The sequence below is a fragment of the Perognathus longimembris genome, chromosome 8 (assembly GCF_023159225.1).
Source record: "Perognathus longimembris pacificus isolate PPM17 chromosome 8, ASM2315922v1, whole genome shotgun sequence".
Lineage (NCBI taxonomy): Eukaryota > Metazoa > Chordata > Mammalia > Rodentia > Heteromyidae > Perognathus > Perognathus longimembris.
The window spans coordinates 37,076,932-37,094,034 of NC_063168.1; the positions used below are offsets into that span (position 1 = coordinate 37,076,932).

Consider the following 17,103-nt stretch of genomic DNA (forward strand, 5'->3'; position numbering starts at 1 on the left):
TATTCAAGAGGCCTAGATCTGAGGAGTGGGGTTCGAAGTCAGCCTGGGCAGAAAAGTTCATGAGACTCTGACCTCCAATAATACTCAGAAAAAGCTTGTGGCTCAAGCAGTAGAGTGATAGCCTTGAGCACAAACAGGCTCAGGGACTGTGCCCAGGCCCTCCATTTAAGGCCAAGGACTGGCACAAAACAAAAGTTCAAATAACAACAAATATGGCAGGGTTGTAGGGAAAAAAGGAGCCCTACTACACAGTTGGTGGGAATGTAAACTAATATGATCACTCTAGAAGGATGTGGTTTCTCAAAAAACTAAACATGGAAATACCCTGTGACCAAGTCAGGATATGGTAAAGACACTTGCACTTCCTTGTTCACTGCTGCATTATTCACAACATGCAAGTTATGGAAACAGTCCAGATGTTCTAAAACAAATGAGTGGATCAATGAAATGTAGCATATATACACATTAGAAATGATATGTCATTTGCAGGTAAATATATGGACCTAGACCAAATCATGTTAAGTGAGGTAGGCCCAGCTCAGAGACAAACTGCTCATCTTCTCAGGTATGGAAGCGAGATCTAACATATTACTGAACATGATAACCTATCCAGTACTCTGTATTCACACACTGACTAAAGGAAGACACCCTTAAGGGAAGGACACAAAAGTGTAACTTCTCTGTGCATTTGAAATACAATTTGTTTTTGCTGTGAATTTTAAGGTGAGACAAAAATGAAGTGCAGAAAGGGAGGGAGAAGGATAAACAAATGCCCTGATGCTATTCAGTTATACAATATGGGGGAAATGAACTATGCAACTTGTAGGCAGGGATGGGAGGGGGAAACTGGGCAACAGGAAATGGTGGGGCAACATTGTCCAAAAAAAGAAATGTAGTCATCTGAATTACGAAATAGTACGTGAATAATAATGTAATTATGAAAATAAATGTTCTGAAAAAAATTTTCTAGGCTTTTATTGTTGATTTGAAAGCTGAAGACTAACTCAGCAGTGATGGAAAGTACTCTAAAATACTTGTATTCAGAACTCAGAAATCAAAGTGATTCAATCCTATGACAAATTGGTAAAGTCAAAGTTGAAAACATTTTTAATTTGATGATAAATACCAGACCAAAGATGATCACCTATAGGAAACCAAAGATTAAAAGCAAATATTCAATGCATCAAGAAAGATTCTGTAGTAAGTCATCTTTCTGTTACTGTTACCTAATAGTGGAATATCTTGAAAGGATAGGATTGTTTTCACTCTCCTTATCAGTGCTTTCAATCCAAGGTCTCCTGGCCCTGTGACCTTCAGCTTTGTGGTGAGACAATATGTCATGGGCAGGAATGCATGGTAAAGGAAACTGTCCCATGGCAGCTAGTGAAAACAAAGGAAGGGGATGAGGTCCCAAAATTCCCTAAGAGAGTACTCCCCCAATGACTTCTGACTTCCCTCTTGATTTCCTCTCACCAAGCTCCACTTCTCGAAGATTTCACCACCTCCTAGGGGCACGGTGGGTTGGGGACCAAGCCTTTCACACATGGGCCTTTGGGGGACATTCAAGATGTAACATATGTCAAATACAGGTAAGGTCAATGGTAAAAACACCTGCCAAATTCTAATCAGAGAAAACAAGCCTAAGACTGGAAAGAAAGTCTTTAACGTTCTGAATGAAGACTGTCCATCCTAATGAATCCTTCAAAATGAAATGAGGACATCTAGTTATAGGTAACTCATCATAAGTATACTCTACCCTACTTTTGCTAATTTCAATGGGGGACTGGAAAAGAAAAATAATATGAGAACTGTCATTCTGTAAGACTGGCTAAAGACCACAGATGCAGAAAAAAAGCCTTTGACAGTATTCAACATACATTCATGACAAAAAATTATCACTGTAATGAAGGGGAATCTACTTAACACAAGGTCTATGAAAAAACCTACAGGTACGAACACTAAAACAAGAAGCCACCCATAAGTCCTATAGATTCTGTACTTTAGGATACTAAGAAATTAAAATAAATAATATATTTATACATATAACTCTTCTTTTAAATCTCAGTAAGTAACATACTACATAATTTGATTTTTCCCTTTTACTTTTATTTTTAAATTTTTAATTGATATACAATATCATTAAAACTTCACATTTATGGAGTGTGATATTTCTATGTGATATTTCCTGGTGAAGTCTTTGTTATTTTCTACAGTTAAGATCCTATCTGCAAACAGTGACAACTAGACTTCTTGTTTTCAGTCCAGGTGCCCTTTCTTTCTCTTATCCAATTTTTCTTGCTAGGACTTGCAGTACTATGTTGAACGAAAGTGGTGATTTATATGACATGCTTGAAATGACAAAATTATAGAGATAAAGGATGAACCAGTGTTTTCCAGTGTTTAAGACTGGGGAGAGATTGTTACCACAAAGCATCTCAGAGATATCCTAGTGGTCATGGAACAGTTTTGTGGAATGATGATGAAGGTTACTGTAGACATGCAATAAAATTGTTAGGAATGTACATGAGTCAATGTAAAAATCAGTGGCATCCAAATTAGGTCTGTATTTTATAGTAGTATAATAATGTTAAGCTTTTCGTTTAAAAAATTGTGCTATGGTTATGTGAAAGTTTTTAATTGGGGGAAAACTGGATTTAGAGTACAGAGGAGTTCTATCATTTTTGCCATTTCTGAGTACAAATATTATATGCTGTTTTTTTTTCTTGGGCTAGAGATTGAAATAAAATATTTTTAGGAGAAGAAATGAAATATAATCCAGCTCTCTCTCACCAATACTACAGTAAGGGTGAAATAAAGATACTTTTAGACAAGAGAAGAAAGAATAGTGAAGACCATAAAACTTTGGAAAACATTAAAACAAATAAAAATTCATTGAAACAGCAGACAGAGAAGTGCCAGGCTCACACAGTGGAGGAGCAATGGTGCTGGGATTCCACTTCTCCCTTAAAACTCATTTTCAGACTTAATATACTCCCAATCAAAATCCTATTGTGCATCTTTTGTGGATGCTGACAAGCTGGTTCTTAATTTTTATGAGTACAAGGACTTAAATGGTTAACAGATTCTTGAAAGAAAATGATGGAAAGATTTGCATTAATTTTATAACTTGCTATAAAAATACAATAACTGATGCAGTGTGGTACTGGTATAATGATAGACAAATAGAATTGAAGGAAATAGAGTCCAGAAACAGGACTGTGTTTAGGTATTTTCCTCCCCCAACCCCCCTCATTTTTTTTTTTTTTTAGCAGTACTGGAACTTGAACTCATAAATTCTTAGAATGTCTAAATTTTGTTACCAAGTAATATTTGTCTTACATTTTGTAATAAGGAATTATATAAATAAACCCATTTAAAATAGATTTCTGGTTATAAATTTAAGTACACAAATAATACTACTTTATACTGAACAATTGTAGAAGAGTTCTGTTTACAGTAAAAGAAATATTTCTCTTTGGATCAACTTGTGTGTTTGTTGGTTGGAGTTCTAAGTACAGGGCTTATTCATGCTTACTATGACTGCCAAGAAGTTCAGAGCCAAATCCAGTGCTCACTTTGATTAACATCCCAGATACCTTCATTTGCCTTCATTTCTTCTTGGGTACTGGGTGCCAAGGTGGGATTATTAAATTATCCTGTTTCATATTGTAAACTACTTCAAATATTTTGAGGGTAAATGATGGGGTATAAATCATGTAAAATGTAGGCTATTGTGACAAAATTAAATACTTTTTCATTCTAGATATAAATATGTACTTCTCTATCCAATTAGGAAGGATATCTGGTGTTGCTAGAAATCATCATCTGTAAAAGGTATCTACTCAAATGATTCATTGATGTAAAAAAATTATTTTAAAATGTAATCAACTGACAGAGAAACTCTTTCGATTGTAGGGTTAGATGAAAGGAACCAATGTAAAGATACAGAATATATATGTTAAGGAAAATGAAAGAATTAGATGTGGACACAAATGTGTTCTGTGCTGTTCTTTTTTTGTGTGATAACTGATATAAGCTGCTTTCGCTCTATCAGCAGTATAAATGTCCATTCTCACTTAACAATCCCATACAATCTTAGCCCTTAGGAAACATAAAATGTCCTCATTTCCAAGGGGCATATTCTAATGTGGCATTAAGAAAAAAGAAAAAAAACAAACAACCCCACACACCAAAAAGAAAAAGAAAAACATCTCTCACCTGAGCTGCTTCCTTGTTCATTGACCCCAACATCTGCTGTTCTTCCTCCATTTTTCTTGGAGTTGCAAAGGACTGGGCACTTCTTTCACAGTGGATTTTTTCTATCAATTTATTTTGCATCTGAACGACTTGTTTTGTTGCAGCCTTTTTGGAATCAACCTGTTGGTATAGAGCATAGTATGAAGGGAAACTTTGGACATTTCTTTTAAAAGTGCATTCATATCAAGAGTTTGAAATTCTAAACTTGCCAAGCTTTCATAAAAAAAGAATAATGAAGAACACAATGGACATTACAGAAAAAAATGTACCATAGCTGGCAAGATCCAGACCCTTTGTCATCAGTGGGACAAGACCAATAAAAAGTAATGTCACTGATATTTGCTGTTTAGAAATTATCTTTACAGATAACTTGCTGGCTGAGAGCAGCATTCTTAGAGAAAAACTGTCATATTTTAAAACAGCATGTGATTTCATTATTAACCTTTGATGGGAGAGGATCCTGTTTATCTTTGTAGTTTAAATTCTTATTAATTAAAACCTTAGTTTTCTATCACTGAAGTGTGTCTAATTAATATAAAAGTGTACAGAAGCTTATGGTATTGCTACCTTTTTGTGCAGGTAGTTTAACCTTTGAGTAAGATGAGTAACAGTTCGTGTCATCTAGCACCTTGTACCAGTAGGAGAGGTTAACTGTGACAAGCTTGCTGCCTCCTAGGGTTTCTTTTTCACAATGTGGTGAGATCTGGGGAATGACTGACTCTCAGTAACCTTGAAGTAGACACAGGAATCAAAGGGCAGATCCTATGAGCCAGCTGGGAGATTGAAAGCCACAGTGAAGGATCTTATGTGAAGTATTTGTTCACCAGCTTCATGTTTACAGCAACTGAGAGTGCTGACACCTTTTTTTCATGGGTTAAGTAGGGAGCAGAAGACAGGAAGAGCACAAGGGAAATAATGGAGTAGCCAGTGCCAAAATAGAGAATGAATTACACTGGCTGGGCAACAGAGCCTTAATTTGTAGGCTCTCAATGTTTAGCTTCCACTGCCAAGTGTGTTCATTCCTTCCCTCTAAAATATACTGGTGTTCAGTGGCTAGTTCCAAGTTGTCAGAACACCCTTCTTTATCTTTACCTCTTCCTGGATCTCAGCTTATCAAAGATCAGCAAAACCACCACCTTTCAGTAACCTGCAAATTGGAAATGTTGCCTAATCACTCAAGGCTCCTTTATTTTTACCACTCAACCCTCTCAGACTACTACTAAAGCTGATGGGTCAGCATCCCCAGAACCACTCATCCTCTGAAGTCACTCTACAGATGCACTTCAAACAACTGTGTGCAGCCCAGTCCCCAGGACTGGCACATGCCATCACCTCTGAAACCCTGGCCTAGTGAGCTTTGTGAAAATATGCTCTGAATCATTAAAGATTAATTCATTTATTTTTTTCTACATCCTTATTGAGATACAGTGGGCAAACAACTATATACATATATATGATACACAATGTCAATACATGTATGTATACATACATATACATTTATATATGTAAACATTGTGCAATACCACAATCAAGTTAATTAGCACAATCATCCCATCTATTTCCTTAGGAGATTTTAAGTACATGATAACTGTAGTCACCATGCAGTATACTAGATACCCATATGTTTATAATCTTAAAATTAAGTTTGTGCCCTTTGTCCAGCATCTTTCCATTTTCCCCAGCCCCCATCCCCTAGCAACTACCATTCTACTCTCTACTTTCTGTGATATTTGTTGTTTCAGGCCATACATGTAAGTGATACCATACAGCTTCTGTTTTTCCTCCCAGGACTGTTTTATTTCACTAAACTTAAAACAATACTGTCCTCCAAGATCATGTGTTACCAAAAATGGCGCACGCGCGCGCGCGCACACACACACACACACACACACACACACACACACACCCTATTTCCTTTATCTTTATTCAATGGACACTAGGTTCTTCTCATATCTTAGTTACCATAAATAATACTGAACTAAATATCAGGAGACCAAAGACTTAAAGACACCATGATTTCATTTCCTTTTGATATATACCCAGAAGTGTGGCTTATACAGTAGTTCTATTTTTAGTTGAGATATTATTATTGAGGTTTTTAGTAGCTATTATCTGTTAAGCATTTAAGGTACTGGTTTTTGCCCTGAGAGCCTCAATTCTCTTTGAGGCTTCCTGGAGCTGATGTCAGCTAATGGTCACCTATAGCTGATAAGCACAATCACACACAGATGAGGACTCTGTTTTGAAGGGATCCTTTAAAATGGTTTAAGTATAAGGTAGAAAAGAAAATTTAATATGGAATAGCAATTTTAAACATTTTTCCCTCAAAGACATGAAGACAAATACAGAAAACATACCAAGCATTCCACATAATCAAAGAGAACACAGTTAAAGAATGTGTCATTTCACACTGTTCTACAAAACCAAGAAGACTTGGGACTCCTAAAATTAAAAAAAGCAATAATGTACTTCTAATTGGGAATTTTTATTCCACTTTCCTCTTTCTTGCAGACAATAAGTAGGAAGAAAAGTTCATATTATGTTGAGAAGGCTCGGGAAAGAATTTTGTAAACTACTAAGCTGCATACAAAGATCCCTCTTGCCAATAACATATTCACCCCTACGTTTGCTGTGGGGAAACTCGAGTTTCAGATTAAAAAACATTCCTGTCTGAAATGCAGGACATTCTGACTCTGACCTACAGGTGGGCCTTTACCCTGTTCAAATATCCAGGAAGGACGAATGGCACATTATGCCCAAGTGTCCATACTACTCCACCGGGAAGCGAGGTACCATAGAGTGCTTAAACTGATAAAAGGACTTACTGGCTCTGGAAAAAGTACCTTATGCAGGCATAGATTTGCCTTCACAAATATTGTTTTCCAACACATGAGATTTTAACCCAAGAATTATATAACTTTACCTCACTAGTATCATTTTTTAATTGAGTTTTTAATATTAAATTCCACTGGAGTCTGGAAGCCCAGTAGTGGGCAAGCTAAACTGCCACAGGCCCTTGGTACAATAATCCGCAGGACTGAGGGGGAAAAAACAACAACAACAATAAAACCCCACAACTCTCAGTCCCTCAGTTGGTGGCATAAACGAGTTCAGCCCTGATCACGAGTTGTCTCTTTGGACTGACAACATGACTACAGGAGCTGCCAGAACTACCACAAAGTGATGTCAGCTTACATGCCATCATTTTGATTGAGGCGAGCACTGCTAAGATTTGCTTTTCAGGAAAACTATCACTGATGGTACTATCTTGATGAAAATTCATTCGCAATTGAGCTCCAATAACAGTATTAGAAGACTTTTAAAGGAAAGCTCAACTGACAGGGAACAGATTGTGATGCTTGGTACAACTTCTTATTAGAAAAATACCTTACATTTGTTTTGTAAAAAAAAAATAAATAAATAAATGTTATAAATTTGATGAGGCTTTTGAGGTGGTATGTACTTTTTAATATCAAACCAAATCAAAAGTTTGTTAATAGTACTAAATTTCCCTTTGTAAGTTTCACTTAGACTTAATTAAATAATTAAATAACATTAAAAAATTATTCTGTCAGTGGTGGTGGCTCCTGCCTGTAACCCGAGCTACTCAGGAGGGCAAGATCTAAGGATTGCAGTTGGAAGCCAGCCCTGGCAAAAAAAAAAGGCTTTGAGACTCTTAACTCCAATTAACTACAAAAAGGGGGAAGTAGAGCTGTAGGTCAAGTGGCAGAGTATTAACTTTGAGTATAAAAGCTCTGGGATAGCACCCAGGTTCAGAGCTAAAGCCCCAGGACAAGAAAAAAATAAAATAACCATCCATAGCCTTTTCATTTGAACAATGAAGTATAAAAACATTTTATTTGTATACGTTTTCTGTTTCAATGACTGCTTCTTAAGTATGCAAAAAGAGTTCAAGTTCAGAATTTGTTAATTAGTCTTTTATGGGACTAAAGTGATAAAGATATCAAGAAAATCTTCTGATTAATAAAAAGATTCTGTAATAAAATGCAAGAAATTTGAGGCCATGTGGTTGACAGCAATTCTGAACTCTAAAGCTGTGGTGTGTCCCAGAAACAATCTATTCTGGAATCCTTTCTCTGCCTGACTCCTTTTGTGTATTTGAGTACAGGATCATTTCTGTTGTCACAGGACATCTCTAACCATTTTTCAGGTTTGATTTTTTTTGGGCATTGCAAAATCTGTAATCTTAAAAATTTAAGGTATGTATAGTTTAGCCACATATGATACACATATATTTTATTTTTAAAATATTTATTTATTGTCAAAGTAATGTACGGAGGGGTTACAGTTTCCTACATAAGGCAGTGAGTACATTTCTTATAAAACTTATATTTTATACAATTATTAAAAAATACATATGCATTTAAAATACTAGCAAAAAAGTCACTGATGACTAAATGTTGTTCTGCTGCTAAAGATATTTTAATTAGGATGATCACATTGCTAACAGAAATCATGGTGTAAAGAATATTATTCTTAAGTGCTTTTACTCACAAAGTCTTCTAATCAAAAGAAATAAAATATTTTAATGGATACTCATTGAAAGACATGCTTTATGTTCTATTATCTGCACATAAAATGGTTTAACAACAAACACCCTTTGAATTTGATGAAACTGAAAATTCTGGTAGATAATAATTAGAATTTTATATCAGAGGATATAGTTATTGGTTTTTAAAATGGCTTCTTTTATATTTCAATTAAGTTTATGAAACTGAAAAACTACAAAAAAAAGTAGAAAAACTCTTCTTAAATGAGTGTAGATTAAGTTGTGACCATTACTGCAAGGGGAATGCTATGTCAAGGAAATGGCTCTTTGTTTTGTTGGAAAAGGGATAAAAATACAAAAGTCAATAAAACTGTTAAAATAAGGCACAGTAATTACCAAGATCAAAATCCAGTGGCTTTTTATTAAACATGAACTTTTGTTCTGCCTCCTGCAATACGTAAATAGTGCTGACAATTGGTTTGTGAGGCACTTGCTACAATAAAATGTAATTGTATCATGAGAGAAAGGTGACAATCAGGAGATCATGAAAAAATTACATATTCTCACTGGTAGTTAATTAGCCATGCAAAACCTCCTCAAACAGATATTCTCTTCTATTAGGAATGATTACTATGCAAGCCTACAGATGTCAATACCACAGTCATTCAAATACTTCTTTTCCTACTAATTGAAGGTTGTAAAGCTCTGGTGCCAAGGTTTTGCTTCCAAAGAGCTAATTTATGACTAGAAGGATATTTTATGTCTTCAGTTGCAGCAGCTACAAAATTCAGCAAATCAGAACCATCTGTGCACTGATACTTGACTCACCATTCATCTAGCAGCCTATCAGTCACATTAGTTTGCATCCTGCATTCTTGGCTCATGGACACTTGTGATGATCCAAAGTTCATAAGAAATATTAAAAGTGAATGGCATTTTGACCCTACCTTATTGTGCATGAGTGAGGGAAAACAATTTCCTCCCCATTTTTTTGCATATGGATATCGTCAAGGAAAAAGTAGATGCTTAGTTGCCTATCTGATAATGCAGCTAACAGTAGTCTCAAATTGACACCATCTTCTTAAATACATTTGGAATCCTAATTCTTTAAGTTTTATCCATTTTATTTAAAGTTGCTGTAAGTGAGGCTGTTGCAAGAAGGCAGGAAAGAGGCAGTGTTGCAGATATTTGAAAAAGAAATTGTTTCTACAGATTGAGCTATAGGTATATACAGATAGATAATAGCTAAGAATACTATCCAGCCCTATATTATGATCAAATTGGTAGGAAAGGCAGAGCCCAATAGCTAAAGAAAATATTAAAGAAAAAAGGGACATAAAAATTATCATGAATCAAGTAAGTAGTGGACTTTAACTTAACTCTAGCCATAGCAAGGGGATTCCAGTGGCTGCTTTAATTCTTTAACAGTACACATAGGTCACAGATCCTATTCAAGGAGACAACAGGTCAAATGGATTTCCAACCAACATCTTGGTGCTGAATTAAAAGGGAAATGGAAGTAAATATAACAAATAAGAAATTGATGTGAGAGATGATTCTGAGACCTAAAACCATGTCATTTGATAGAAAACTTTTATACAAGCTATCACAGGCTCCCAGGGATTGTATTACTTACTTTTTGATTGGTTGGAGTAAGTGTTTTTATACTCAGTCCTTTAGTGGAAAAGTCCAGTGGTCCTAAACATATTCCATTGGGGTTGAGAAGTTTCTTGAGCTTTTGATAGTTTGGCTTTTCATTATAAGCTAAACTATGAACGCACATCAAAAATTGGGCTATTTCATCTGTAAAGTATTAAATATTTGTCATTCTTAATCATCCAAAAAAAGAATTATCTAAACTCTGACATCTTATATCTTATATATACACACATTCTGACCAAACTAAAAATGAACAATAATCACATTAAAATTAATATTAAAAAATGACAAATATAGTAACTTGGAGATTTGATATAATGGGACAAATTGGTAATTTTTTACATATATTTGTTGATATGTTTGATTTTGAGAGGAAATCATTTTTAATAATTATACTGATTTTGATTTGTGAGATGCAACTACTAAAGACTACAAAAATGATACACTAGATATACTAGATCAGATATATCAGATAATTTTGGCACCACATGGTTTTGAACTCAGGACCTCAAGCTTACAGGCAAATGCTCTACAACTGAACCATGCAGCCCAACAGATGTTTTTTTCTATATTGAAGTTTCAAAAATTCCATTAAAATGTTACTTGTTAATCATCTTACTTTGAAGGCAAAAAAAATTTGCAAATTTGAACTAATGCTTTCACTTTGAGATGACAGCAGTGCAATTAGAAATAACCTGATTCCCATTTTGAGCTACAGTTGATTTAAGAATTCTGCAATCCTTCCTCCACTCCTGTATGCCTGCCCTGCAAAAGGAATTGACAGCATGGGTGCTTTAGCTCAGTAGGATGAGGAGTAGACACCTTTTATTTTTCCTCTAATGAAATAACAGTGACCAATCTTCCTCCAAAAAGGTCATAGACCTTTAAATTATTTTTAAGGTGTTTTGTTTTGTGATGCTGGGGATTAAACCCAGGTACCTAGCCTAAGTTCTACCACTGAGCTATACTTCTAAACCTACTAGCTTTTAAGTCATACCAAAATTAGAACCTACAGTTAGAAATATAGTATTGTATACATGAATTGTATATCTGAATTAGGGAAAGGAAGGGGAACATCAAAACGGTGAGACAAAGAATAAAGGGCAAATCAATGCAACAGTGATTAGTCACAAGACAATATGTTGGAAATTAACTGTAAAACTTGGGGGTGGGGCATTGGAGGGGAGAGAATGAGAGAGAAAAATTAGGGGGGGATAATAGGCTTGACAAGAAATGTACTCACTACTTTATATATGTAACTGTAATCCTCTGTACATCACCTTGGCAAAAAATTAAATAAAAAATATAGCTACAGTAAAATGCTTATGCTTTGCATATTTGTTTCAGGTGGTGGTTAATCTAAACTTGAGCTAGAAGTAGGAGTAATATTGTAAAGCCTCTTAAAAGCTGGTAGGTTTTCATTTGTTCACAGCAATGTTTAAGTATGCTTTTCATTTTCAGATTGTTATCATTGACCCAGATGTGAGTACCTCTTATTTTCTTGCTTTGGTGCTTATATCCCATGATGGGGAAGTCTGGGGAGCTTCTTGTGCTGGCAGGAGGAATTCTTCCCTTCCCCTCTAGGCCCACCTCCATTCAAGTGGAGAACTGTGGAGGCCTTGGGTTTCACTTCCTATGGGGAAAATTTCCCAAAGGAATAGTCAACATCCCTTTCTCCCTGTTAAAGTCAAAGCAACCATTTTAGGCCCAACCATCTAGAGGTAGGGGTGTGTGTGTGTGTGTGTGTGTGTGTGTGTGTGTGTGTGTGCCATCTAGAGGTGTGTGTGTGTGTGTGTGTGTGCGCCATCTAGAGGTAGGGGTGTGTGTGTGTGTGTGTGTGTGCCATCTAGAGGTAGGGGTGTGTGTGTGTGTGTGTGTGCGCCATCTAGAGGTAGGGGTGTGTGTGTGTGTGTGTGTGTGTGTGTGTGTGTATAAGGGTAATGTTCTTAAAAAGAGGACTCTTAGGTCTGGGCTTTCATTTTTTTCTGGACAATGAAGTAATTATGCAATCTTTTCTTCTAATTTATGATATATATCAAACGTTATCCAGCATTCATTAAACCAGATCTCTACTAACTAGCAAGTTCTGCTCTCAGGGGACATCCGACTGCTGAAGGGATGATAAAAAAGAAGAAAGATGATATTCACTACCACTAACACTGTTGTTATTTGGTATTCTGAAAATTGGTAAGCCACCATTGGTACTTACTACAATTCTATTAACTAGAATATCCCAAATGGAGAGCAGAGATAAATTTGTTGGGAACAAATCACTGCTCTAAGAGAAAACTCCTGGCACTCCACCAACCGACAGAAGCTGTGCTGCAAAGCCTTCATGGGACTGGGGTTTGGAAAAATGAAGTACCAGTGAGGTAGGAGAGGGCAAAAATGAGAAGACTCGCGTCCATTATAAATTATTATGAACTTGAAGCTTAAAACTAATGGGGTGTAGTACTGAGATGTAGTAAGGAAGCCTTGCAAGATATAGATTTATTATAAAATGTACATGTTTAAAGTGACTAGCATATTTCCAGAGCTTTAAAACAAAAATGTTTCAAGTAGTATGAAGTTGTGATATTCTTGAATCATCTGCTTTTTCAAACTAGTGCAATATTATCATTATTGACTATCATTTCAAGAGATTAAAAAAAACCCTTTGAAAGTTTTACATTGAATTCTGCAAGCATACTTGAAAACTTCTTGGTTGTTTCATTTCGTAAAATGTCTTAGGAGCCATTTATAAATCAGTTCCTGTAATTTTCAAGATTATATTGCTTCTACCAACAACCTCCTAATGTAATAGAACTTCCCTTAATTTTAAAGTGTCAACATTTTGTGCTTTGGAAGTAGTAGAAATCTGCATTATATAAGCAATAGTATAGTATAGATTCATACAAATAGTTTGTACTAAGTGGAATGAGGCAGGGCTCCTATTTATATTTCTCATGACTCAGGTCTTATCTCATCAGAGGGAAATATGTGTCTGATACAATACAGGGCATCTGGCTTTCTTTTCTAATTATGCTAAACTGAACAGTTACCTTTTGTGCAGGAGGGACAAGAAAGCTAAGGTAAATATAAAACTTGAAAAGAAAATTAAATTTCATCTCTTTCCTTCTGTCCCACTGAGTTAAATATACTATGACTTGGAAAAAATATCACTAAGAATTTTAGCCACAAGGAACATTGTCAAATTGATCAAGTTATTTAATTCAGTTACTAAAATGAAACTTCCACTTTTTAGTCATTTTCCTTTTCTATTTGGTCCCTCCAGTGAAACAGAAGTGCCCCAGGAAGTAGAATGCAGAAGGCTCTTGTGGGGACAAACCATGGGACTTAGGAAAGGCAAAGTAGGATTTAGAAACAGGTAGTTCCTCTTTCACTTTTTTCCCAAGGGACAATACTGGTTTCTAGTCCATGAAGGAATATAAATGTAAGTTTAAGATGACTTAGCTCTACTCCCGGACTTGCAAATAGACACTGATGCTATTTGATCTCAACTGGAGAGCCAGTGTACATACCAGTTTACCAAGTCAGTTAAACTGAGTGCTGATGGCTCATGCCTGTAATCCTAACTACTCACTAGGCTGAGATCTAAGGATCACAGTTCAAAGCCAGCCCAGGCAGGAAAGTCCATAAGACTCTTCCCGTAAATTAACTTTCAGAAAATGTAAGTGGAGCTGTGGCTCAAAGTGGAAGAGTACTAGCCTTGAGACAGATAGATAGATAGATAGATAGATAGATAGATAGATAGATAGATAGATAGATAGATAGATAGATAGATAGATAGATAGAGAGAGATAGAGAGATAGATAGAGAGATAGAGAGATAGATAGATACATAGATAGAGAGATAGAGAGATAGATAGATACATAGATAGAGAGATAGATAGATTTAAAAAAAAAAAGAGCTCAGAGCCCAGGCTCTGAGTTTAAGCCCCATGACTAACAAAAAAACAAGTCAGCTAATACCATTCACCAGTGACTCACACCTAGAAGGATGAAATCTGAGGATCACAGTTCGAAGGCAGCCCAGGTGACAAACTTGACTCTTACCTACAACTAACCACGAGAAAATGTGGAAGTAAAGCTGTGTCAACTGATAAGGGATGGCGCCCAGGGCATGAATTCAAGCCCCAGGACAGGTGCACATACACAAAAAAGAAGTCAGCTAAAAGTTAACCTTGAGATTGCCATGTAAACAAACAGACAATAAGATTTATTCTGCTAAACTGATTTTGAGAATAAGAAGATCTGAGGGTAGAGTTAGATGGCTCTTTCTATAATACAAACTAATTCAGTTGTTAAATTAGTATTTGTACCTGCATAAACAAATGACAGGAATTTAATTTCAAGCAGACTTATTATTTTAGACTGATAATGCTGTCAGTTAAAGAATTCTAAAAAGTTTTATATGAACTTAGAAAGTTATTGATGACATGTAACTCTAAATCCCAAATCATATGACTTGCTAATCAAAAAAAAATTGCTAGTAGAATATAACCGGCCTAAATGACATCTATATTTAATGATTGGTTTTATTTTATTACTGACTGAACGTAGTCTTTCTGTAGGTCAACTAAATCATTTTTCAACAATATAGAGAGGAGCAAAATTAGAAAGTCTTAGTTCTCAGAATAACAAATGCATTAACTATGAAATCTACATACGTTTTTCAAAATATTATAGTTTCTTAAGGAGTTCTTGAGCATTATTTTGTTGTTGTTGTTTCCAGTGCTGGAGAGCAAGCCCAGGGCCTTGTGCATGTTAGGTAAGCACTCTATTTCTAAGGTACATGCCTAGGTCTGTGTTCTTGTGTTCTAATGTCAAAGATGATCAAAATGTTTGCTTCTCTACAAAATTATTCATAATCCTGAAGAGGTTCCTTCTACTATGTGGGAATAGGAGTGGGTGGTTGAAGCAAAAATTAGCAAGCACTGAAGTAGAGATTATTATTTGACTTACAGACACCCTTTCCAGAAGGAGCCCATTTAAGCACTGACTCTGGAAGTTCATCTAAAAGACTAAAACAAAACAGAAAGTAACATACAATTAATTTATTTTCAATCCTGCGATTCACCACTTTAATTAGAAAACAAACCTAATTCTATGTTGGTAGGTTACTAAAATTGTTACCTCGTTTGTTTTTTTTTAAAAATTGAGTACAAGTGAATTCATAGGAGTAGAGAAATGCATTGGATTAGTTTATATGTTACATATGTAAAAGATGTTTCATTTATCAAAGTAGTTTCCCCTATTTCCTCATTTTCCATCTTCCTGAACAATAAACAGCAGTTATTTCTCCTATGGATGATGACCTGTTCCACTATATTTTATTGTTTCCACATTATTATTATTATTTTTTTTTTTTGGCCAGTCCTGGGCCTTGGACTCAGGGCCTGAGCACTGTCCCTGGCTTCTTCCCGCTCAAGGCTAGCACTCCACCACTTGAGCCACAGCGCCACTTCTGGCCGTTTTCTGTATATGTGGTGCTAGGGAATCGAACCTAGGGCCTCGTGTATCCGAGGCAGGCACTCTTGCCACTAGGCTATATCCCCAGCCCTGTTTCCACATTATTATCAACTGTACTATGTCACAGTAAGACTTTTACCTGAATTAGAACCCTTTGAGTTACAACAAAAATAGCAAATATATACTAGAAGTCCAAGGATTTTAAGAAGTGTCTACTGGCACCAACTTCCTATTCATTCTTCTTATTAAAACAGCAATAAGGGCTGGGGATATAGCCTAGTGGCAAAAGTGCCTGCCTCGGATACACGAGGCCCTAGGTTCGATTCCCCAGCACCACATATACAGAAAACGGCCAGAAGCGGCGCTGTGGCTCAAGTGGCAGAGTGCTAGCCTTGAGCAGGAAGAAGCCAGGGACAGTGCTCAGGCCCTGAGTCCAAGGCCCAGGACTGGCAAAAAAAACAAAAAAAAAAACAGCAATAAGGGAAGTTGAAAACTACTTTAATGAAAAAGAAACTCCTGAAAAGTGATCATTAAACTTAACTAAGTTCGTTTAAAATATAAATACCATGTATTTCTTTATTAGCATCAGGTAAATATCTAAACTGTCTATATAGAACTCTAGTCTCTGAAAAAAAAATGGCCACAGATGACCACAAAGAAGGTGCTCCATATTATTATCAGGTGCATTTTTAAAACAATTGAGATCCTTTGGGTAAAGGTCACATCCGTTTTTCTTTTCCATTTGTGTCTGCAGCATTGCAGACTAATGTGCATTTACTTTTATCTTTGGATTCTTGGTCATATATAGACAACAAATGGGGAAACTGCAGGCTGTAAATATGATTCCAGGAACTGTTTTGAAGATCCAGAGCAGAACTGGAATGATGATACAAGGGACGCACAGGGCTGTCCCAGGCTTTTAGGACAGAGGAGGAGTGAGTGCCCTCAGGCTGGAGATGACCAGCCACGCTGTGCTCACCCCAAACCCACACCTCAAGTTTGTTTTTAACCCACCTGTAATAGCAACAAGGATAAGTGGAGGAGACTCCTTAATTACAACTGACCAACTTTTTTTTTTTTTTGGCCAGTCCTGGGCCCTGGACTCAGGGCCTGAGCACTGTCCCTGGCTTCTTTTTGCTCAAGGATAGCACTCTGCCACTTGAGCCATAGTGCCACTTCTGGCCATTTTCTATATATGTGGTGCTG

At 36.2% G+C, this 17,103-nt stretch overlaps 1 protein-coding gene across 3 annotated transcripts in view; it reads right to left on the reverse strand.

The window, feature by feature from the left end:
• The window catches only part of Vrk2 (VRK serine/threonine kinase 2), a 72,267-nt gene that overhangs the window by 5,249 nt on the left and 49,915 nt on the right, over positions 1 to 17,103 (reverse strand). For all 3 annotated transcript variants that reach the window (XM_048352879.1, XM_048352880.1, XM_048352878.1), the window contains exons 10-12: positions 15,391 to 15,449; positions 10,404 to 10,570; positions 4,219 to 4,377 (exon numbers count right to left, since the gene is read on the reverse strand). In XM_048352879.1, the coding sequence (XP_048208836.1) occupies positions 4,219 to 4,377; positions 10,404 to 10,570; positions 15,391 to 15,449 (385 nt within the window). The remainder of the gene's footprint in view (positions 1 to 4,218; positions 4,378 to 10,403; positions 10,571 to 15,390; positions 15,450 to 17,103) is intronic.